The sequence below is a fragment of the Tachypleus tridentatus genome, chromosome 11, assembly GCF_004210375.1.
Source record: "Tachypleus tridentatus isolate NWPU-2018 chromosome 11, ASM421037v1, whole genome shotgun sequence".
NCBI classification, from domain to species: domain Eukaryota; kingdom Metazoa; phylum Arthropoda; class Merostomata; order Xiphosura; family Limulidae; genus Tachypleus; species Tachypleus tridentatus.
The window spans coordinates 76106532-76130934 of NC_134835.1; the positions used below are offsets into that span (position 1 = coordinate 76106532).

Consider the following 24403-nt stretch of genomic DNA (forward strand, 5'->3'; position numbering starts at 1 on the left):
TTTTAATTTCTCTAGGTGAGATCGAAAGAAAGGTGTACTCAAAGCTATATTTATTATCAAGTTGATCTTTAGTTTCACTCTCAATAGGTGTCTAATTCTGATCGACAACTACTATTAATGTTGTTATTTTGGAGAATCCAAAGCTACTTGACTGAAAAGTCTGAATACCGTATAAACTTTGAATGCCATTCCTATTGTTATCAACATAGTTAGCTTAAACAGATACTAAAGGTAAAATTACACTCAATATATATATATATATACACATAAGTTAAGTGTCGGTGACACACGTATTCTTTGAATTTCGTGGGTTACACGAGTGCAGTTCCACATTTTTCCCCACAATATTTCCTTTTTGTTTGCCTATTTCCATTTAATTTGATTCTTATCGCTAACTTATTTTAAATAACTACTAAATTTTGCCACTTTTTCTGCTATATAAAATTCTGTCAAAGAAAGAGTTATCACAACCAGATCACGCATGGCGTTATGTGAATGACACCACATTATTATGGCTTCAAACTAGGCTTTATCCGAATAGGAAAGTCAGTAAGACTTCCGTTGTTGATGAAGTAGGATGTTACTAAACATACAAAAGCAAGAATTTACTAAACGCACGACAGAAATGTTTAGTATAAAGTAGACAGATATCAAACACACAAGAAATATTCTTAGTGAAGGTTATGTTTGTGTATGTTTATGGCAAAGCCACATCAAGCTACGTATCTGTTGTGTCTGTCGAGTGGAATCGAATCCTTTGATTTTAGCGTTGTAAATCCATAGACTCATCGTTGTTTCAACAGTGGGGCATAAAGAGTATAAAAAGTTGAAATGATGTGACTTTGTTGGTAGACGAAGATAAAAAATAATTAAAAAATACAAAATAAAGCAAGGTTCATAAGAGAAGGAATTTCAAGAATATACGAAGTGGAGTGACGAACATTGTCGTAGACAACGGTCGTAGACATTCTTGTCTCTTCTTTTTATTCAATGAACTACGGTTTATAACAGTAAGAATAATATCTTTAAAATTTCAAGGGCAAATTGGATATTTTTAAGTGAACGTAATCACAATGAAATTATCGTTTAATTCAGCTAATGTTTAATATTTAAATTTGACAGTTTAGTGATTTATGATACATGTGCAAATAAGATTTAATATTTATTCTCTGGCTAAATCTTATTTTGGTAACGAATTGTAGAAATATCATAAAATATTTATAACAATAAATTGGTTTGGTTTCTTTTTTGTACAGGTTTCACACAACGCGTGATCGAGAAAGCTGTTAATTTCATACGAAAGGTAATTTTGTTCATTTATTATTTTCGGAATATATAATATTTTTTATCGCTTAAACAAAATATTCTTCTAGACGACAGTTTCTATAAGGCTGCGTTTGCTAAGATGATATATAAATGTTACATCCCCACCTATGTTGTAATGAGAATTTGGTTTGTTTTGAATTTCGCACAAAACTACACGAGAGCTATCTACCCTAGCCGTTCCTAATTTAGCAGTGTAAGACTAGAGAAAAGGCAGCTAGTCATCACCACCCACACCCAACTCTTTGACTACTCTTTTAGTAACGAATAGTGGGATTGACCGTTACATTATAACCACCTCACGGCCGAAAGGGCGAGCATATTTGGTGTAATGGGATTCGAACCCGCGACCCTCAGATTACGAGTGGAGTGCCTTCACCACCTGGCCATGCCGAGCCAACTATAAAGTGACAATTAAAACTAATACATTAATCTGGAGTTAACAAACAGCTGTATTTTATTATTTACTTAACGGCTTTCCGACCTATAAGAATATGTCATCATCAAGTTACACAGAGTTTACGAATTTAAAGACAATTCCCCTAATCATTGTTACTACCAATAAACCAGTAAAGACATGAATGTCAGCCTCAGTTGGAACCTCATGAGACCCTCGTATGTTTTTTAACACCTCAAACAAACCAAAATGTCGTATCCAAGAACAAGTTTAAAATAATACGCACAGGAACTGACATGAGCGGAATGAAAATAGAAATGTAACAGTCAAGAGTTTTGTTTTTGAATTTCGCGCAACGCTATCAAGGGCTATCTGCGCTAGCCGTCCCTAATTTAGCAGTGTAAGACTAATGGGAAGGCAACTAGTCATCACCACCCACCGCCAACTCTTGGGCTGCTCTTTTACAAACGAATGGTGAGATTGACCGTCACATTATAACGTCCTCATGCCTGAAAGGGTGAGCATGTTTGATGCGACTGGGATTCAAACCCGCGACCCTCAGATTACTAGTCGAGCGCCTTAACCTACCTGGCCATGCCAGGCCATCAAGAGTTCAAAACCTCCACAAATAATGAAACATCCAGGAGCTTTTATCTTTATTAATTTAACTTCATAACATTGTTATCATTATATTCTCGTTATCAATTAAAATGTAGAATGAAATAGCTTAAATTATTTTATGGTTGGATCCTCTCCAAAGTAATAATTTGTATTATTGTCTAAGTACTTTATAAGAAATAATAATTAATATTGCGTTACTCGTAAATTTGATGTGGTTATATATGAATGTAATTTGAATAAAGTGAGCGTTGTTTCACTATATATACTAGTATAACTTGTTGATTGCCCACAACTTCTGATCGAATCTTCAAGATTAGAACATATATTTTGCTGCAAGGCTATTTTCGCTCTTCATTAACATTAAATATACAACTTGTTTTATGGTGTCCAAAGTATCTTAGTCAGAATTTTACTACTAATAAAAATAAACAATCTTAGAGGAAAGAAGATAATCCAGTTTAATTTCAATTTACACGTCAACTAATTTCTATATATTGCTGTCAGTACCTACCTAGAACTTCAGGTAGAAAAGATTCTAGACTATTTTGTCTTTCGCTACCACTGCAAGGCTGTCTAATAATCTTCTCTGTAGGTGTTGTTTGGATCTCTGAAGGTTGTGGTGTAGGTGTCTGATAGGGTTCAGGACGAGGCAGAGGCGTGAGCGATGTTGAATCAGTTTCGTCTTCCGTAGGTTTGATTTCATCTACTATTTTAACATCATTTGTGACGTTGTCATAGTGCTTATAGTTTCCACTTGCGTCTATGGCCAGATCAGACTCAGATTTTACCTAAAAAAAAGAAATAAATTGCTTGCATAAATCTTTGACTCTTTCACGATTTTATACAAAACTATACGAGGGTTATCCCGAGGAAAGACAACGATTCAGTGCACTCACTGCCACCTGTTGGGGGTTTCTCGTTTTGTCGAATAGTAGGATTCCCCAGACACTCTTATAGCGCACTTGTGGCTCAAAAGTGCAGATATTTTTTATTGGCAACGGTCTTAAATCATGAATCATGAAGTACGCTAACTATTAAGCAACCCCTAGCTCAACAACGACTGCAACTAGAAATATTTCGAAGACCCGGCATGTTAGGGAGGTTTATACATAGAAAAGTTAAGAAACAGATTGATGAAAGTGTAGGAAATTGGAAGAAGGGCGGATAAGGGGTTAAGGGTTGACGAGTAGAAAGGTACAGTAATTAAGAGGCAGCAAAGTTACACAGGTTTAAAAATGAGAAAGCATACAAGTATAGAGGGCAGTAAGAGAAAAATGGGGATCATACAATGCAACAGGTAATGAGGAATGTAGAGAAAAAGGAGTGAATGAGCAACAGTTGAGAAAAGTGAGAAACACAACTGAGAAATGTCAAAGATGAGCTGGACAATAACAAAGGTCACCACTCAGATTTTAAAGGTATCGTTAACCTTTGACACCTAGATACTAGACACTTATAAGCTCGTAACTGATTAACTCACTGTCAATTGCGTTGCTTATATGCTTAGAATGTTACTGTAAAGTGGTAGAATATGCATTATCATCTCATTCCCTAAATCGAATTTCGTCTGAGATGAAACACGCGGTTACTGAAATAACATAGAGTAATATATTAATAAACTACAAGCTCTGAAATGAACATAAGAATAAATCACTAACACGTTACAAAAAAATAAGAGACACCTGACCAGTAAAGAACATTTGAAACGCGAGCTTTGATGTTTGTTTGGTTGTTTTTGAATTTTGCGCAAAGCTACACGAGGGCTATCTGCACTAGCAGTCCATAATTTAGCATTGTAAAACAAGAGAGAAGGCAGCTAGTCATTACCACCCGCCACCAACTCTTGAGTTACTCTTTTACCAAAGAAGAGTAGGAGTTACCGTAGCATTATAACACCTCCATGGCTGAAAGGGCGAGCATGTTTGGTGTGAGAGGGATTCGAACCCACGACCCTCAGATTAAGTGTCGAACGCCTTAACCACCTGGCCATGCTGGGCCAAACTTTTATAGGTAACAGATTTACCGTTATACGTTTATTTTAGTGCCTACAATTGTTTCAGTGTAGTTTTCCTTTTTGGATGTGACGTATATTTTTGACTGTATTGCGCAAGTCCATCTTGTTCTCGAATTTTATCAAAGATTCTTGAGAATAAGAATCAACAATACTTGTTTTATGAAAAACTTGCTAGAGCATTGTTGACTTCGAGAAATTGCTATATAAATCTGACGCACCTGAAGGAGACTGTTATTGGACAGTTTCAGTCAGTGTGCTGTAGGCGTCGGAATTTAAAATTGCGATTAACGTCTATTAATCAGAAAACTACAGAATTGGACCAAAAAACGTTTATAGATTTCAAACATTATAAACCATTCAATTTCAGTGAATTAACTTTGGACACTAGTATTTCTACGAGAACAGTAAAAATTTTCGCCGGGAAAAATCAGCTTGTAAGCGATGTAACATCAACACGTTAGCTAACTGAAGTAAAGTGTAGCAGTATCAACTGAGAGCTAATTTACTCGTCTTGGACCTGGATCGTCGACAAAATATTCAGTTCTAGACCAGATAGAAGACTTAGTATTGTTTGTAAGTAGTTTTTAAAACTATTACATACGAACCATTATTTGTAATAACTATTACTAATAACCATTATTATAAATTGTATTGTTTTTGTTTGTATGTTAAAATATATTTGTGTTAAAAAAAGAAAATTATGTGTATTAATCAAATTGAGGAATATCATAATATTTGATACATGTTAAAATTATGTGTATTAATCAAATTGAGGAATATCATAATATTTGATACATATTAATACTGAATTAATTTTTAAATAAAAATAAAAATTTCCACTTATTTGAAATGGTAATACGTAACGCACGTGACATAATAAATCGGAGACCCGTTCGATACAAGTTATAATACTTAAAAGCGTTATATTGTACATATTGATTTTGCCGAATAAGTACTATGTATGATATATGTTTACTCAGTAAATATTCTAGCATGTTCAATTATTTGCAATAAAAATGTTTTATTGATTAACATGTTCAGAAACAGGTCTCCCTGTGGGATAGTGGTAAGTTTATGGATCTACAACACTAAAATACGAGGTTTAATTACCCACGGCGGACGCAGCAAATAGACTAATGTGGCTTCGCTAGAAAAAAAAAAAAAAAAAAGCATACAATCCAAAAACAGAACCATTCCTCCTAACGTCACAGCTTTTGACGGAGAGTTGGTGTCTTACAGTCTTGATAGACGAAAGTAATGTTCAGCTTATAGATGTAAACATTAATAATATCATATATTACGCACGTGTTGTACGGAAGTCAGGAATATGCTGTTGCTGAAATTACCTGTTAAGGATGTTGAACTAACCACAATTTAAAAGAAATGGATAAAAAAACGGTTGCTAAATTTTACTTAACACACGGTTACTGCATTGACAGTTGTCAATCAATGGACGTTCAAACTGCTAATTTTTATTTTACGGTTTGTTTGGAAATCTGCACGTAGCTACACAACAGCTATCTGCGCTAGCCGTCCCTAATTTAGCAGTAAAAGACTAAAGAAAAGGCAGCTATCTGTTAGCACCCACAGTCAAGTCTTGGGCTACTCTTTTACTAACGAACAGTGAGAATGATCATTTGGTGAGACAGGGTTTCGAATCTGTAACCAGCATATCGTAAAATAAATTTATACTATCCATAAAAATAGCGGAAAACCACCAGGTTTTAAAGGGGCTAAAAACTATGAGAAGATTTGAAACTAAGATTGAAAAGAAGATGTATTCATACAAAGAACTTTGATTGTTCGTTTCGTAAGGCTGCACAAAGGCTTTATACGATAACCGTCTCTAATTTTAAAGTGATAGACCAGAGAAAAGGTAGCTAGTAAAGCTCAACAATTGGCCGTGGGTGGCGATGACTAGCTGCCTTCACTGTAGTTTTTCACTGCTAAATTAAGGAGGGCTAAACAATTTTGTTTAAATATAAAAATAAATATTTTATATTGTAAACCAACGAACCTTTAGTAAAGTGGGAATCTTCGGGTATTATCTCGAGTGTTAGAAACAAGGATTTTAAAGATCATTATACTATTTCTTTAAGATATTTTCTCCATGGTGACTGAAATGTAGTACGGACAGCTAAAATGATAAGTAAGAAACGCTTTTAAACGTTTTAATAATTTAACTAAACCAACTGTCTTCCTTTTAAGATTAAACACTTTTGAAGGTTTTGTAACTGTACTTCATTAAAATACACGCATACACACAAACCCAACCCCAGTGATGACAGTACAGTTGTGTAGATATCAGTATTAATAATTATTAAGCGGACACTAAATATTAGGATGAAACTGAATTGCCCCTATAAGCTGATGTTACCTATACAGTTAAGTTACTTATATGTAGAGATGAAGATGTAATCCAGAACTAGAGGTTGTGTGGGCCCAGGGGCTAATAATTTTTGTGGGTCCTACATCCTATGTAATTTTACATAGAATGAAATTATAAGTGGGCACCCATTAAGACCATTGGCCCTGGGACTGAGTCCCCTTTGACCCCTACCTAAATACGCCACTGGTGGAGCACACGTAGATTGCACAACATTGTGTGTGTGATTTTTGCTATGCAGAAAGCTATACAATAAGCTATCTCTACCACAAGTGTTGAAACTCGATATTTAGTAGAATAAGTCTTCAGGCAAACTGCTGTGTCACTCGGGGGCGCTAGCTAGAATTTGGTGAAAATATAATGTGGATCACAAGGATGTTGCTCTTACTACAGGAGCGTGGGTTGTATTGTGGACCGACCCATCAAAAATATAAGGGATTAGAGTTTCTAAATAAAATCCTATGGAACTCCTTCAACGAGCTTCCTGCACCAAACTTCCCATAAAAACACAATCACACATTGACAAAATAAAAACTATTTTCAAGTTCACGCCAGTACTTTGGCAAGACTGGTATAATCTAAAACGAAAATAACTCATAATATCAGTGATTCACACACAAACTAACAAATGATTTATATATATATATTAAACCACTCTCCGGGTTAGTAATAAACAATTCTTAGGCAGAAGGAGTGCAAGGCCTTACTAACCTAATCTTATTGTCCCATCTTAACGTATACTCAGTCTAACTATTCCATGAAGTTGTCTTACTGAAGTGGTTACGTGGTAAGTGAAAGATTTGAAATATCCACAAAGCTGATGCAACCTTTATAGTTAAGATGTGTTATGTTCCTATAAATTGACATGACCTATCTAGTTATGACAGTTTTTGCTCCTGTAAGCTGAAGTGGCCTATACAGATAATTCTTACCTATGTAAACAGTTGTGACATATGCATTTAAAATAATTGTTGCTCCTAAAAGCTAATGTGATTTATATAGTTATGATAGTTTTTGCCCCTATAAGCTGATGTGACCTATACAGTTAAGCAACTTGTTTCCCTTTTAAGCAGTTGTGATCTATATAGATAAGGTAGTTTTTGTCATTGTAAACTGAAGTGGATTGTACAGTTAAGGGAAATTTTCTCGATTTTTAAGATGTGATCCAATATATATATATATGTAGTGTTGTTGATAAGAGATACAAATGAACGAAATGTTATCAGTATTATTATGTTAAATTATAAGCAGACATAAGGATTTAATTCTAGGTGGAATTGGGGTGGAAATCTATTATGGATAGATAGCTCTAGATAGGAATGGGTTGGGAATATATTATGTACCATATGAAGATAAGAAGATATAACATCGGCTATAGGTTAGATTGCGGATGAAAAATAGGTTGGACGAGTAGGAAGGATGTAGGACAGGTAAAAAATGGATGAGAACGTAACGAAGCTTAAGAGACGAATGAATAAGTATCACAGACTAGAAGAAGATGATGATGTAATGCAGGCTAAGTAGGGCTGAGGATGTAGTGGAAGCTGAAGGAAGAGTGCAGATGTAGTTTGGACATAGGACACCAGGAACATATAGGTTAAGAACAGGGATAAAGGTTGAGTTCACAGTGGAAGAAGAAGGTCAAGTAACAGAGTTGAGGATAGAGGGCGTGAGAGAGGAACAAGAATGATTTAGTGCATAATTATAATAGAAGTAGGGGTTTGAAACCTTAGTCCGGGTTTTGGTAACAAGAAGTACGAAGAAAAATGTAAAAAAGTAAAAAAAAAAAATTATTCGTTGAAAATAAACTTACGCCATGTCGGTGGATTCTCCTTTCTACCGAAGTCTCTTTTTAATATAGTGTCGGTGGATTCTCCTTTCTACCGAAGTCTCTTTTTAATATAGTGTCGGTGGATTCTCCTTTCTACCAAAGTCTCTTTTTAATATAGTGTCGGTGGATTCTCCTTTCTACCAAAGTCTCTTTTTAATATAGTGTCGGTGGATTCTCCTTTCTACCAAAGTCTCTTTTTAATATAGTGTCGGTGGATTCTCCTTTCTACCAAAGTCTCTTTTTAATATAGTTATATAAACAGCAACGAGTTACCACTTCATACAACATTTTTGTGTATGCAGCTATCCTGTTGTTCTGTTTAATTGATTCTGTTTATTTACTATAGAGAGCATTTTATTATTTATCAGATATTAAACAGAAGTGAAAGAGAGCGTTAATTGTTTCTTGTAAACACACAATTCGTGAACATTACTCCAAAAAGCCAGGAACTCAAGAATAATGTGATTTGAGATATGTATGACGCTCTCTAAAATACACAAAACTAGTTAATCCAACGCTGTATTGACGAATATAAATCAAGTACAAACGTTTTGTGTTTATCTTTGTCTGATAAAAGCACATTTTACATCTGTCCTTGTTTCATACCCTAATTTTTTCTTCCTTGTTTAATAATACACATTTCATTTAAGTCCTTGTTTATTTTGTTTTTGTTACTGTTTAATACCATACATTTTATGTTGTTCTCGTTAGCTGCCACATATTATTTTGCCAAAACAAGAACAGTAGTAAAAATACATGTAAATGAAAAAGTAATTTAATGTAATACGAGAAGGATTTCTCAAAGCCCATTCCCTTGGCTGTGGTTTTGCTAGATAGTAGATAGGGACAGTGGGAATCTCGTTAATCGTTTTTAAAAAACATTTTGGTTGATCATCATAATGTTAATTTGCATCTTAATTACTTTTCAGTTAAAATAATTAAAAGAAATAAATAGACAAGAGCTAGGATGTGGAGGATAATCAGTAGACGAAGACAATAACAGTGCAGAAACACAACGACTTTCTTTGGATGTACTGCCAATAGTTCCAAACAGCTAAGTAAACAGTACATTTAATGTGTTTAATGATTGTTTTGAATTGCGCGAAGAGCTACACGAGAGCTATCTACGTTAGCCATCCCTAATTTAGCAGTGTAAGACCTGAGGGAAGGTAGCTGCTCATCACCACCCATAGTCAACTCTTTTTACCTACAAATAGTTGGACTGTTCGTAACATTATAACGCCCCGTGGCTGACAGGGCGAGCATATTTGGTATAACAAAGATTCGAACCCACGACTCTCAGATTACGAATCCCTAAACACTTGGCCATGCTAAACCGATCTGTTTATATAATCTATATAAATTATAATACATATATTCTTGCCTTTTATGGATGAGTATTAGCACCCAACTCGAACGAATTGTAATTAGTTGATCTTGTACTTATTTTGTAACATGTTTTAATGTTAAATGTTTAATTTAAGTAATAATTACTAGAAACTACATTAAAATAAACTCACTTAGCCTAGGAACATTTTAGCTTACCATATTGCTGTATCCCTTTATACCAAAGTCTTCGCTCTTCGTCAAATGTGCTGTTTCCTCCTTGGTTCCGGTCAACCAAGTACGTAGCCATGTCCAGCCACCGAGTAATCGGCATAAGGCGTACAAGATGGCGGCGATAATAATACTGATGCCAGTAAGAGTAATAGCAACGTCTAAATCTGACATGGTCTCCTATGAACGATTCGAACAAAATCAGAGTTGCGATAAGTAATGTTTTAGGCTCTGGTTGCTATGACAGGGAATGCTTTAGGCTCCAACTTCTGCTCAGTTTGGAATCTCAAAGAGTGCTACCTGCAGGAGAAATAATTATTTAGTTAATAGCCGGTTTATGTAGTTTATTACTTTCAACCATAAGTGATTCGGTACAAAGAACTAAGTGATGGATAAAACCTTTTTTTGGGCCCAAACGAGTGTATAATGTTAGATCATATATATATTTTTAGATCTGGATATGATAAAAAAACTTTTTTTCTTATTATTTTAGATCAAATGTAACGTTTTTCATTTTGATAAATAATTCTGTCAAGATCAAGTGACTGGCTGTTCTCCTAAAAAGTGTTTATAGGTTGAAGTATACTGAAAACACAAAACATCAACTTTTTTCATCGTGAAATAATGTTATTGGGTATTATAAAACTTTGGCAATAAAATGTCTTCCTTACCCTTTATTCGTTTCATATGCCCTTTGGAACACGCAAACCACAACAATAATGGACAATTTTAATTTCTATGAGTCGTAGTTCTCGTACTTTAACTGAGAAATCAATAAAACGCTTATTATAACCTATATTAGACGAATTAACTGAACTTACTATTGATAAACTTGGTGAAGACTCATTAACACAGTCAGATAGCTAGAGATGTTCGTACTCGTTTTACGTATTTTATGAGTTCAGCTGAAAGTTGATCGTATTTTAATTATAGTTCTACACTTATTCTACTTGAATTAATTTATCCTAAACTAAATTATTGTTATTGAACTATTCTATCGTGCAAAGCATTTATAATTGCAATAATAAATGTTTATTTGTTCGAAGCTACAGAATAAGCTATCTGTGCTTTTTTCACCAGAAAGTCGGTTTTTAGTGTTCTTATTATTTGTTGAGCCACTGAAGGTAAGAAATATTTATACATAAAACACTATATAAGGCGTATTTTAATAGTATTGCATTTGGTAATTATAAGATTGGGAACATGATTACTACCACCAAATTGTCCTAGCTAACAAACTAAAGGAAAATTTGGAATTCAATTTGAAGGAAGTTTTCAGATATTGTTTAGTTTAATATTGATTTTCTAGTGTGAATAGAATAATACTAGTCTAGTAATCCATAATGAAAATTGTGGTGTCATTGATGCTTGGGACGGTCGTGGCCAAGTGGTAAGTGTGTCTTATTGAGGAAAGCTCAACATCTGTAGTTTGTTTTATTGTCGCACACCAGCGCTCTGCACTTTGGGAGTTGTGGGTACGTTATAAGAGTAATGGTAAAACTCAACTATTCAATTAAAATAGCCTAAGAGTTGGTGGTAGATACCGTTTGCTAGCTACCTTCCCTCTAGTCTATATTTGGAAACGATATTCGTATTGAAAGCAAACACTACAAACCACGTACAGCTCACATTTTCCAGTCTAATCTTTGTTCATTCGAAATTTTTTATATAAAAATACTTCACACTTTCGTAATCCTAAAAACTTAAAATTGAATTATAACGAAAGACAATCTGATAAAAGTTTTCCAAAAAGGTAATAGACAACATAAGCCCTTTAAAAAAAACAATCCAATTTAAAGCATGCTATAGACATAAGAAGTTTAATCACTGAGTTTTATATAACCCTAACTTCTGGTTTTCCTCTCCAGTTTATCATTTCAGAGATATTATTACGAATATAATAAGTCATTAAAAGTTTTGTTGTGTTGTGAAACGTTCACATTACTATGTGTTGAACAGTGACATGTCATTCTTGAATTTCTCTAGTTATTCTGAAATTGATAATAATAGTCCTAGAAATTCCATAGAAAATCATTTTTCGTCATTGAATGCTTCGAATCGCACGTATCGATCTTTTTATCATATAAAGATATGTTACAATTGTGATAGTATATGTACAATAGAAATCGTAGTACTAAATCAACCTAACCTATAGTTATACCCTCTGATTTCCGTTATGAAACAGGCCGGTGATCACGAAGCAAACTGCTTTCCTGTCGATATAATATTTCACAAAGCGTAGAATTCAGAACACATTATCAATATAGATTGGTCAGGAGAAAATCGATGGACATCTATCTCTCTATTCGCTTACCTACTTATGTGTCTGTGTTTGATTTTTTATATCCTTTATCAACAAATATAACCTCACTGCACATAAGTTAAAACTAATTTATATACATATTTGTATGATTCGGAACGTGTTTCAGAGTACGTAATATGTAGTTTTACTAAATAGATGAATTTAACTTCAATAAAAACTAACTGAAACGCATGTTATTGTTTTAAATTTTTTACAAATAAATATTTTATGGAATTAAATAATTTTCACGTTTTCCAACGCAGCAGGAAAGAAATTATCATTTACAAAGTTGAGCGCATTAACTACAAGAAAACATCCATGTACATAAAGTAATTTGAACTCAAGTACAAACGAAATATTTTGGTATTTAATGGTCTTGACCTATGACAAAAAAAAGTTACTCACCTTTAGGATATTTTCAATGAGTCACTAATTATTTTGTATTATTTTTAAGCAGCATACCCAGTAAATACCTATTGGCAAACGTATATATTAAAATGTGAGTAACTGATGAAGTACCCTCCCATAATGTACCTTATGAATATAAAGTTATCAACGAGACCGTGTTCTGTTCATGGCTTGGGTTAATCACTCTACTCTCCGCCTATATCTTAAGTGATATAATGTATCATAGATGTCAGTATATATTTGAAATAACGGAAACTGTATATTAGTAAAGAGCCTTCAACTCGTATTTTGATGTCAGAAGTTAATTAACTATATAGGATATACTAAGAACCTTATGCAAATTTGGTTAAGCATAGTTTTTGGGAAGTATGAAAAAGAAAAGTTAAGAAACTTAGTCCCATCTGCTATTAGAACAGCAAATAGAAGCTTAGAAATTATGAAATACACTTTTCCTAGAATATTGAAAATGTCCATGAGGTTTGCTTACTTTATTTAATGTTATTGAGCCTCGCATGATTTACTAATTAGTGTGCAAATACAACCAGTTGAACGATTCGTGGTTCGTGTTCCGTTATCGTAAATAGAGCTTCGTACTTTGAGATCGATGACGCGCTATAAAAATGGTGATCATACAAGAGTAGCTTGAAAGTTGAAGAATGGTGCTGCTGAATATTTGCCTTCCTTTTAATATATCAATTCAAAATTAGGGTTTGGGTTTAGTGTGAATTTTGCGCAAAGCTACACAAGGGCTGTCTGGTCGTCTATAATTTAGCAGTGTAAGATTAGAGGGAAGGCAGCTAGTCATCACCACCTACGGCTAACTCTTGGGCTATTTTTTTACCAACGAATAATGGGATTGAGCGTTACATTATAACGCCCCCACGAAAGAAATGGCGAGCATGTTTTGTGTGATGGTGATTTAAACTCGCGACCCTCAGATTACTAGTCAAGTGCTTTAACCATTTGACCATGCCGGGACTCAAAATTGAGCACCAAAATAGGAAGATAGTTTTTGCGTATCTCTGCGCGAAAATTAAAAAAAATATATAATAAAGAAAACAATAAAGTTAAAAGAAATCTAAGGATAATATGGAGATGTAGAAACGCGAGAAAATGTATATATCTTCTAATTTGATTTATTTTGTATTTCTATAATTATGACCAACATAAGACCATATGCCCCTGTCATTGATTTGAACTACTAATCAGAGTAAGGACTTCCAGTCAGTGAAATCTACCATCTAGATCAGAGATTTATAATGTCCCAGACGAGAATATCCCTTGTATATAAAGTAATTGGAAAACCAATGGTTCTGAATCAACTTTGGTTTCCAGGGACATCCAGAAAAAGGTATATGCAACGTGGGAAAAAAAAATGTTGTGTTGTATAATATATGAGAAAGAGCAAAGAGAAAGCCAGTTTGAAAATAGTGCACAACGTAATAACTTAGGTTATCCGTTTGGAAACTAGGCTAACAGGGCACAGATTCGCGAAGTTGAGATGTCTAAACATACTTCGTATTCAACCGTTGCATAATTCGAGAATCTGAAGAATTAAAACGGGTAATTCATTTTATTCTATACAAATACATAGCAGCTAATTCACTAGTGCCTTTATATTTCTGTGAGAGTAAAACTGATTACATTGGCGCTGAGAAAACAACCTCTTCGTTTTCGAGATGGATTATGGAAAACGTACAGGAAAAAATGGTGTGCTTTGAACGTAGCCTTTTAACAACTGTACGAGATGAACAGTTATCAGTTAATGCGTGACTGAACGTAGCATCATGGACTCTAACGAGGTGGTGAAGTTCAACATTGTATTCATAAAACATACTCAACGTTTGTACAAGTTGTATGTATTCAGCAAAGTGGTATTTTGTATCAAGTTTTTAATAATTCAAACACTACATCAATTAAACGTCCGTCACCGAATTTTCATGATCAACTAAATGCTTCGATACGGCTCCGTATTTGTTTCACCATCACTTCGAGCGCCATCTTCCACTACTGAAGCAGAATGTTTTCCTATGTCATTAAAGATCCATTACCATTTCTTTACTGGCTTACTTACATAGTTCTCGCTTAACTTCGCAGAGTCACGTCTTTTTACGTAAAGTCTTCTACAGTTTTCAAGAAAAAAGAACAATCTTTATCTCATCAGACCACAACTCATTATCATTCGTTCGTTTCTAAATCTAAACACTTGGGTATATTCATACATGAAACGTTAAAGATTTTGGCTGCAACCTCCGCTTGTACATCACTATTTTTATAACCGCCTACGAACAATTCTACGCTTACTTCAATTATATGCATACAATGTATTTCAAGAAAAGTTTATTATTTTTTCTGTTAGAAACCCCTTATCTCTTCTTTCGCTTATTTTCTTTTCGCTGTTTGCAAGTACTAACTAACGTTCTAATGTTATTCGAAACTTTATTATTATGAAGATTACGCAATTGGTTTCTTCGTTTTTTTAGAGTTTGTTTGTAATTAAGCACAATGTTACACAGTGGGCTCTCTAGACTGTGCCCACTACGGGTATCGAAACCCGGTTTATAGTGATGTTAGCCCGCAGATATACCGCTGTGACACTTGAGTGCTTTTACATTTCAAGAAACAGTAAATTATAACTTTCTATTTAGTAATTGTACTGTTTGTTTCTCAGTAGCAGCAATCTTGATTTGGATGACGATGGCACTTTACCAATCATTCGCTCAATTAACTCAAATGAAACAAAATTATTTGTGGTTAAAACAGAAATAAACAAATTATGAAAATAAGTATCAAAACCAGAAAATCCAAATTTAATCATAAACAGTAGTTGATATACAGTTATGTTGTTTTAATATTTGTGGTTTGTTTGTTGTTTGAATTTCGCGCAAAGCTATACAAGGACTATCTGCGCTAGCCGTCCCTAATTTAGTAGTGTAAGACTAGAAAGAAGGCAGCTAGTCATCACCACCCACCGCCAAATCTTGGGCTACTCTTTTATCAACGAATATTGAGATTGACTGTCATATTATAATGCCTCCACGGCTAAAAGGACGCGCATGTTTGATGCGACGGGGATTCGAAGCAGTGACCCTCAGATTACGAGTCGAACGCCTTAACCACCTGGCCATGCCGGGCATGATATCTATGGAGTGATTAATTTTTATTAGAACAACTAAACGACACAAAAATACAGTAAAAGAAAAGCTATTATTGTTTTGTATACAATCTTTTCCACTGTTTCAAGTTTTTATAACAAATTAACTTTTTTCTTCTTGGACTGAGACTTATGTAAATAATGAAACATTTGAGCAGTTGCACTACAGACGGATCATCAAACTCATATGGGTATCATTGATGTATAATGCAAGTTTACACAGTAGTTTGAAAGGAAAGTAGCTATAAATTTAACAAAAAACTGTGTTTATTTCCGTTAGTATTTCAAGTAATAAAAGTCCAGATAGAACAACTGTTTAAATTCATTATTTTAAAATACATTATTGGAGTAAAACTAGTCATGCAATACCCCGCTACGTTACAACTGCATTTTCTGATAAATGTTTAATATCAGTATTTCCAAACGACAAAATAAACGTAATGTTGTTGTTCATAGTATATGTGTTACATTCATGTCGAAAATAAAAATCAACATTACAGGAACAGCCAGACAGTTTACGTGAAATACACTAATACAAGGGCGTGTCCTCTTTTCCTCGTCTATGTTGAATTTCATATACTAAAGCTCAAATACATAACAAGATGGCCCAAACTACTAGCGGAAGGTTAATTCTTTATACGTAAAATAATAAGGATATTAATTTTATATTATAAGTACCTCCCATGTGCATTACTACAAAGCGTGTGTAATATAATAAAAGAAAAATACAACTCTGAGAATTTGCTGGTGAATCAATGATTAATATTCCACGACGGAAGTATGTTTTATTGAATGAATTTTAAAAAATATATTTCCGGTAGTAAACAACAGTTAGATGTTTTATAAATAAAAACACAACGATTCATTACATAAAACTGAAGAAACAAATTATTAGAAATAAATAAACATACATTTATATATCCATAGTTTACAGACTAGTTTGTCAAATGTAAATATTTTACTTTTTCTAACTTCAACTATATAAAGTTCTAACGGTATGTTCACAGTTTTTACTTAATTTACTATATTTATTCATACGCTTTCATTCCTCTTACATATCTATACATTTCGTCCTACTGAATGAATGTTTCATATTAAATATTCAATGTAATAAACTACCTATTAGTGAGATTGATTTCAACATTGATGGTGATTTGGTTTGATGGTTTTTTTTTTCATGTGTCAGTAACTCATAAGTAATTAGGAATCCTGTAATAAAACATCATGAAATCCCAAACAGTTTTGTGTATAAATGGTTTAGAAAACTACTTAAAGAACTAATATGGTTTGTATCGGAGGGTTAAGGAGGTTATTTACTTTTGTTGAAAAAATCACTACATAAACTTCTTATATCATAGGATTATATTTTTAACCGAATTTCAGGAGATAATTCTAGTTATACTCAGAAACAGCTACAGACTGTGAACAAAAATCACTGTTGAACTCCATTTTACTTTATGAAAAGGAAAACTCTTACTGTACAAGACTTCATGTAGATGTGTGGAATTAAATATTTAAATATAGAATACGTCATTGCTAAAGAAGTAATAGAAAGGACGTTCACTAATATTAGCAGCAAGTATAATTGAACGCTTCAGGTTTAATTTGATAATGTTTTTTGGAAACTTGCCGTGTGTTGCGATGACGGCAAACATCGAGTAAAATTATTATCAATTCAGTCACGCTGGAAGAAACGCCTGATCTGTTATTACTGTTGTATTTGTAGTTCACGAATCTCATCAATAAGAACGGAAGCTTCTTGAAAACCCGGAAATATGTATATTAAATAATAGATGTTTGTGCACTAGAATTACATTTATAATCAAAATATCCGCACCAAAATTAAACGAAACGAAGTGAAAGTACTAAATGATATTTTAATCCAATTTTTTAAAATTATGTGTTTGTGTTTTTTTTATAACAAAGCCATATTGGGCTATCTGCTGAGTCCACCGAGAAGAATCGAATCTCTGATCTTAGCGTTGTAAATCCGTAGACTTACCGCTGTACTTCTGCGCTAGCCGTCCCTAATTTAGCAGTGTAAGACTAGAGGGAAGGCAGCTAGTCATCACCACCCACCGCCAACTCTTGGGCTACTCTTTAACCAACGAATAATGAGATTGACCGTCACATTATAACGCCCCCACGGCTGAAAGGGCGAGCATGTTTGGTGCGACCGGGATTTGAACCCGCGACCCTCATCTTACGAGTCGAACGCCTTAACACGCTTGGCCATGCCGGGCCTACCGCTGTACTAGTGGGGAATTTCAAAATTATAATTACAATTATTTTCACGTTGTTAGAATGCCCTATGCTTATTTTTAATGCAAACTTCACTGTGTTATCTTCTCTTTCTACCTGGGAAATCGAACCAGGATTTTAAGGTTATAAGTTCGTAAATGTGTCATTGACTTATCGGCAGACAAATAACTAATGAAGAAATACATGCTTGATAAATTTTAGTAGTTTTGGTTAATATTATGCGCAAAGTTACACAAGGTTTTACTGCTCTAGCCGTCCTTAACAGATTAGAGAAAAACCACCCACTTCCAACTCTCCTATTGCTCTTTTACCAAGAACAGTTAGGTTAATCCTCAGATTATATTACTCTTACACATGGGTAAGCGTGTTCGTAGAAGGGGATTCGAGTTCTACACCACCAGATTGCGAGTCGAATGCCCTTACCACCAGGCGACACAGCGCAGAAAGACGTTTATAGTAGATCAAAAAGCAAAACTTTTAACTCTAAAATGTCAGGAAAGAAAACAATACAGCATCAAATCTGAAAACAAAGAAGCTTTTGTTTGTTTGTAGCTAGGCACAAAGCTACAGATTGAGCTGTCCGAACCTTGCTCACCATGGGTATCGAAATCCGTTTTCTAGCACAGACCTATCTTCGCGTCACTGGAGACAATAAAGAAGCAAACAAGAATAAAAGTTGAAATTGCTTTCACGGTTATGTTGTTTCATAAAAGTCTGCAAACTTGGAGCAATTATGAGAAAAAAAAGTTACATTGTTACTTCAGGCAGTTTCAAAGTATGTAACAATAAGTTTAGTGACACTACTTGAAGAAGATTTGTTTGTTTATTTTTAATTTTGCACAAAGCTACACGAGAGCTATCTGCGCTAGTCGTCCCTAATTTAGCAGTGTAAGATTAGAAGGAAAGAGAGCTAGTCATCACCACCCAACACCAACTCCTAGATTACTCTTTTACCAGCGAATAGTGGAATTGACCGTCACGTTATAACGCCCCCATGGCTGAGAGGGCGAACATATTTGGTGCGAGGGGGATTCAAACCGCGATCGTCAGAGTACGAGTCGAATGCCTTAACCCACCTGGCCATGCCGGGTCCTTTTGAAGAAAAACACTGTACGAAAAATCGAAATCAAATAAATACGTTTCTAATCTCTACTTTGTTTTGAATTTTAAATTACCATATCTATCTTATATCTTTATTATTTCATGGTTCATTCTTCCATTTACTCAGTATCAATAAATTGTTTGATTCAAATCAGTTCAAAGGTTTGCTACAACACCTGAATTGACGTAGGAGCCCAAAACTGGATTATATAAATTATTAAATGAGAATTAGAGTTAGGAACTCGATGATAGTTACAGCGTAACGATAAAAAAATATGTGTTGATAAAAGTTTTTTTTTAAATATAAATCTTACATTACTCTAGTAAAAACTAAACTTGCTTACACAAGCAAACTCCCCTCATTTCATTCATTATGAACGAACGTTCTAAATGAGATGCTTCTAATGTATCATTATTTATTTAGGAAAACGTTCTAAGTTTTCTAATCTCTCTAGTGCAGAATTGTTTTGTTTGATTCACAAATGTATCAGTATACACCACTACTTTTCATACTTAAAATTCAAATATAACGTCGTCATAGTTTTCTGGTTTACATAAGACGTGTTTTCTAATTATGCTGTCTCAATCTTTAAATATGAGTAGAACAATGATATAAGATGCTTTTTCTCTCACATCACCTCCCTTACGTAACAACACATAATTATAGATGCATACAATACATATAAAACATGCAATTATAATGCATCATTTCCCCAAAAAATATAAAGTTGCGTAACTTTTAATTTTTGAAAATACTTTAAAATGTTGATATTATGAACTAGTTGTTTAAAGAACCACATTTTGTTCTCATGATAGATAGGGCAAACATGCTGATTTAAAGACAGTTGTGCCTTTAGAATGGTCGCCGGTATCTTTACTAGTGTGTAACAACTTTTTTCTTAAAGCCGAAGTGCAAAACAACAAAACTTACTTTATTTAAACAACTGTGTGCACTTTTACAGGAACTTTTATACGGAAGTCAAGATTGTAAAGATGTATTATTATTAGTGGCTATAAGTCGTTTATCTGATAAAGTAATAACAGTCGTTTAGTCGCTTTTTTAAAGAAAAAGTTTTGAAACTACGTGTATTAGTTGTTAGCCATGCATGAGTCAACAAGTATTTTGTTCTAACTCTATAGATTGTAATACTATAATTATACTGATACTATACAGTTCGTATTTACTATGCTTAGTCCAAACTAATATTCGTTCATCCTTTACTAGTGTTATCTCAAACAACCGTGAGTTACAAACTAGGTTTTCAATGTACGACACAGAAGGTGTTTCTCCTGCTATTTGGTTTTGTTTGTTTTGAATTTCGTGCAAAATATCCCGAGGACTCTATGCTCTAGGCAATCCCTAATTTAGTAGTGAAAGAAGAGGGAAAGCAGCCAGTCATGGAACACCTACAGTCAACTCGTAGGCTATTATTTTATCAACAAATAATGACATTGAACATCATATTATAACTCCCCCTCTCTCACACACACACATACACCGCTAGAAGAGCAAGCATGTTTGGTAGGAGGGAGCTTTGAAGTCGCAACACTCGGCTTTCGAGTGAAGCACTCTAACCACCTGACCACGCCGAGTCCCCGCTCTTGGTAGTTTAAATAGTGAATTAAGGATAATCAACGACATCAGAAGGATAACTCTGATTTCCCTCCTGTTATAAGGTTCCAATCTGGAGTTTAAATAGTGTGTTAAAATATATGTCAGTATCTGATTCGTGTTGTTTATAACCTTACGTAGATAATTGTAATAGGGAGTAACGCTGAAAGCAGACACAAATAAAGTTTAATAATTCCAGTAACGTTTAACAATAACGATATATTATCATAATAACAGATGTACTTTTAAATCAGGAAAGGGGTCAGGCGAGGTTTACTGATCTACGTATCAGGCTGCCTAGCAGAAGTTCTAAGGTTTGCATTTTGGCTCTAAGTATGTTATATATATGATAGTAAGTCCAATTATTCGGTTTAAAACCACACAAATCCCTTGTGTCTGCACGCACTACTGCTTGGGTGCTTTTCCTTTGACTTGTAGTCTAAAAATAGTCTAAAAAAAACATTCTTGAACCTTACGAGTCTCTAGTTTGACTATTTAACCCATGCACACAAAATGGTACAGCTCAGGTTTGAGATAGTTTGACTATTTAACTCATGCACACATAAAAGTACAACTCAGGTTTAAGATATCACTACCAAAATGACGGACTTGAGAGGCATCAACAAAGGATATTTTTACATGATATCATTTTCTATTGTTATATTACTCCAACAAATAACAGATTTTTACGCCATTTAACTCACCTGTTTATTGTGTTCTTGCAGAATAACAAGTTGTAGTATTTATATTCACATGTCACATCGTGTTTTCACGTTTTTTAATCAAATTTATTGGTTGAGAAAAACTTATAAGTCATACTTTACGTACTTATATGAAAATTAACATCAACAATCAACACAATTTTACCTGAAATGACAAAATTTCTGTCGAAAAATATCATTGTAATTGCCTTTATATAAATGTTTGTACAAAGCTTTGCAAAATTTGGTCAAAAAAGTAACAAGAAATCTGAAAGAAAAATTTAAGTTGAGACAACTTAAAGTTATTATGTAAAACTTGATTTCTTATTAAATAATAAAGCATTAATAATACATCATATCATTTAGAAGTAGAACTTGAATAATATTTACCGTCCAAATATTGATAACATTAGCAACAGTTTAGAATAATAGTAATAATAGAATAATCACCGCCATTTTTGTTGTTTCGTTCTCAATATCTAAAACAAGTTAAGAAAGGCAGTTTTACAGGGTGACATATTTATCACAAAAACTGTAGGTGTTACATTTCAGCTGAATTGCAATATCCTATGAAATGCAATCAACAACTTGAAAGATGACATCAGACGTCACTAGTTTGTTGTTGACTGCAACACAAGTCGTGTGACGACTAAAACATTTTAAGTGTTTAGTTCGCCTCAGCAACAACGAGCTCATATTTGTATCGTCTGAAAAACTACCAGACCTTCTTAAACCAGTGCTGGTCCTTGGGGGTTATAACGTTTTACATGTGAAAACAGAGTATTTCTATGCAAAAGTACTTCTTAAAGAACTTGTGCGAATGTGTGAAAACATATGTAAAAGGAATGATTTAACAGGATAGAAACGTTAGAGTAAATTTAAAAACTAATCTTTAGAACGTGTCTTAATACCAAGAAAATGTTTGAAATGTTCTATCGAGTGTACAATGTGTCCTAGGAGAAAAGCAGAAACTAATTAATACAGAAACGAAGCGCAACAGCTTTCTTAACTGTGACTACAGCATAGAAAAGTAGGCAGTTATATAAAATCTACGGGTAAACGGCTTACAAATGACTGGCTGATAATTTCTATCGATTTCAGGAAAAATCTTTTCTTTTTAAAGTCTTTACCAACGAACAAACACTGTACTTTTAGTATATTTAAAGATAGTGAAGTTAACCAGGAAGCCCTAATTCACTATCATAAAAGAGGTCCTCAAGAAGTTATCTTATTTGTGCCTTAAATATTAATTAATCACGTGAAACAAGTTTTCATTCTGCTACAGGTTAGGTTTAGGTCATTATATTTTAAAATAAATCATAAACAAACATATAAGAAATTCTAACTAATCGTAGCTAAACTTACATGGTTTAATGGCACCTTAGGTTTCTAAATGTAGAAAGTAAAATAAAAAGGCTCAAACCTGTAGTCGTCACAATAGAGTGTGTACGAGACGTGACACTTTTGTATCTATGTATTGGATGTTAGGAATTCACGTGATATCAGGATCAAACCAGCTACATACTGATCAGGTGAGAGTTTTTGATGTATCTTAGAGAAACGTGAGATACTCTATTCACGAGTCCTCTTGAAGGGAGAGAAGAATGCACACATCTTTCCCCAGTATTGGTGAAAGCCTATGACTGGGTGCATGGCTAGCACGGACTCGAGCATCTCATTCAGTGAGATCGATCGATGGCGTGGGTTACCCTAAAAGAATGACGTAATCTTTTTTCCCAGAGAGCCTAGCAATAGATGTGCACATTGGCATCTCTTGCTAGATGCTTCATCTCAAGATACAATTAAAACACCCTAAAAGAAACCATTTGTCTCAATTTTTATTGAAAATAAGACGTTTCGGGAGTGTTAAGTATTCACTAGTATTGGATATTTGTTTAGCTTTGTGGTTTCATACTGTTACAGATGCATGAGTTTTGTAGCAAAAATTCAGGGCTCTTCGATTTTTCATAATAGTTTAATAACTACTTTTAAAAGACAAAACGTTAGAAGACCTAACAACAAGCTAGTATGGTGGCGAACATTATACGACTGAAACGTGGCTGCTTTTTATGTCATATTGTCACCTTCTAATGTCATTTAAATATTTCAAGTTATAAAAATAACAAAAATATCTCACTCACTATATTCTGTGGAATGCATTAAATTATGAACGTTACACGCCTGAAACAAAAAGCAGAAATATATTTCCATACAACTATTTTCAGATATGTAGTTAATTGTCCTTAATAATAGGTATGAAAGAGCTTTTAGTGCAGACTTGTCTTTGCGTAACGTAAAAATGAAAACTATGTTTCTCATTGGCTGAAAATCATAAACTTTTAACATTTGTTTTGGCAGCAATGTATAATATTGTTCTTTTATATCATTAACATAGGCATTTATATTTAGTTAAACAATTATAATAAGATTAACTACGTTAAAATTAGTTTTTGTTTTGTTTTTTATTACGAGCTTCCGCCCCACTTAATAAATCCTCCATCTCGTAGATAAACAATGAAAATTATACCTCATAAACACTTTTATGTAACAAATAACAATAAAATAATAGTTGTGGTTAAATGTTAAGAACCTAACGTAATAAATGCTTATGTAATTTATTTAATACGTGTTTGAAAATTGTTAGTTAGTTATAGTTGACGAACTCAATATATTAAAATAACGTTCGTGATGATTTAAAATAAATAATTTATTTCAAAGGATTAACATTATCCGA

General features: G+C 33.8%; 1 protein-coding gene across 1 annotated transcript in view; it reads right to left on the bottom strand.

Moving 5' to 3' along the window:
• Positions 1-23308, bottom strand: part of LOC143232502 (synaptotagmin-12-like) — a 43478-nt gene extending 20170 nt beyond the window's left edge. The window contains exons 1-3 of the mRNA XM_076468052.1: positions 23093-23308; positions 10118-10429; positions 2853-3129 (exon numbers count right to left, since the gene is read on the bottom strand). Of these exons, the coding sequence (XP_076324167.1) occupies positions 2853-3129; positions 10118-10303 (463 nt within the window). The 5' untranslated portion in view covers positions 10304-10429; positions 23093-23308. The remainder of the gene's footprint in view (positions 1-2852; positions 3130-10117; positions 10430-23092) is intronic.
• Positions 23309-24403: the final 1095 nt, after the last annotated feature.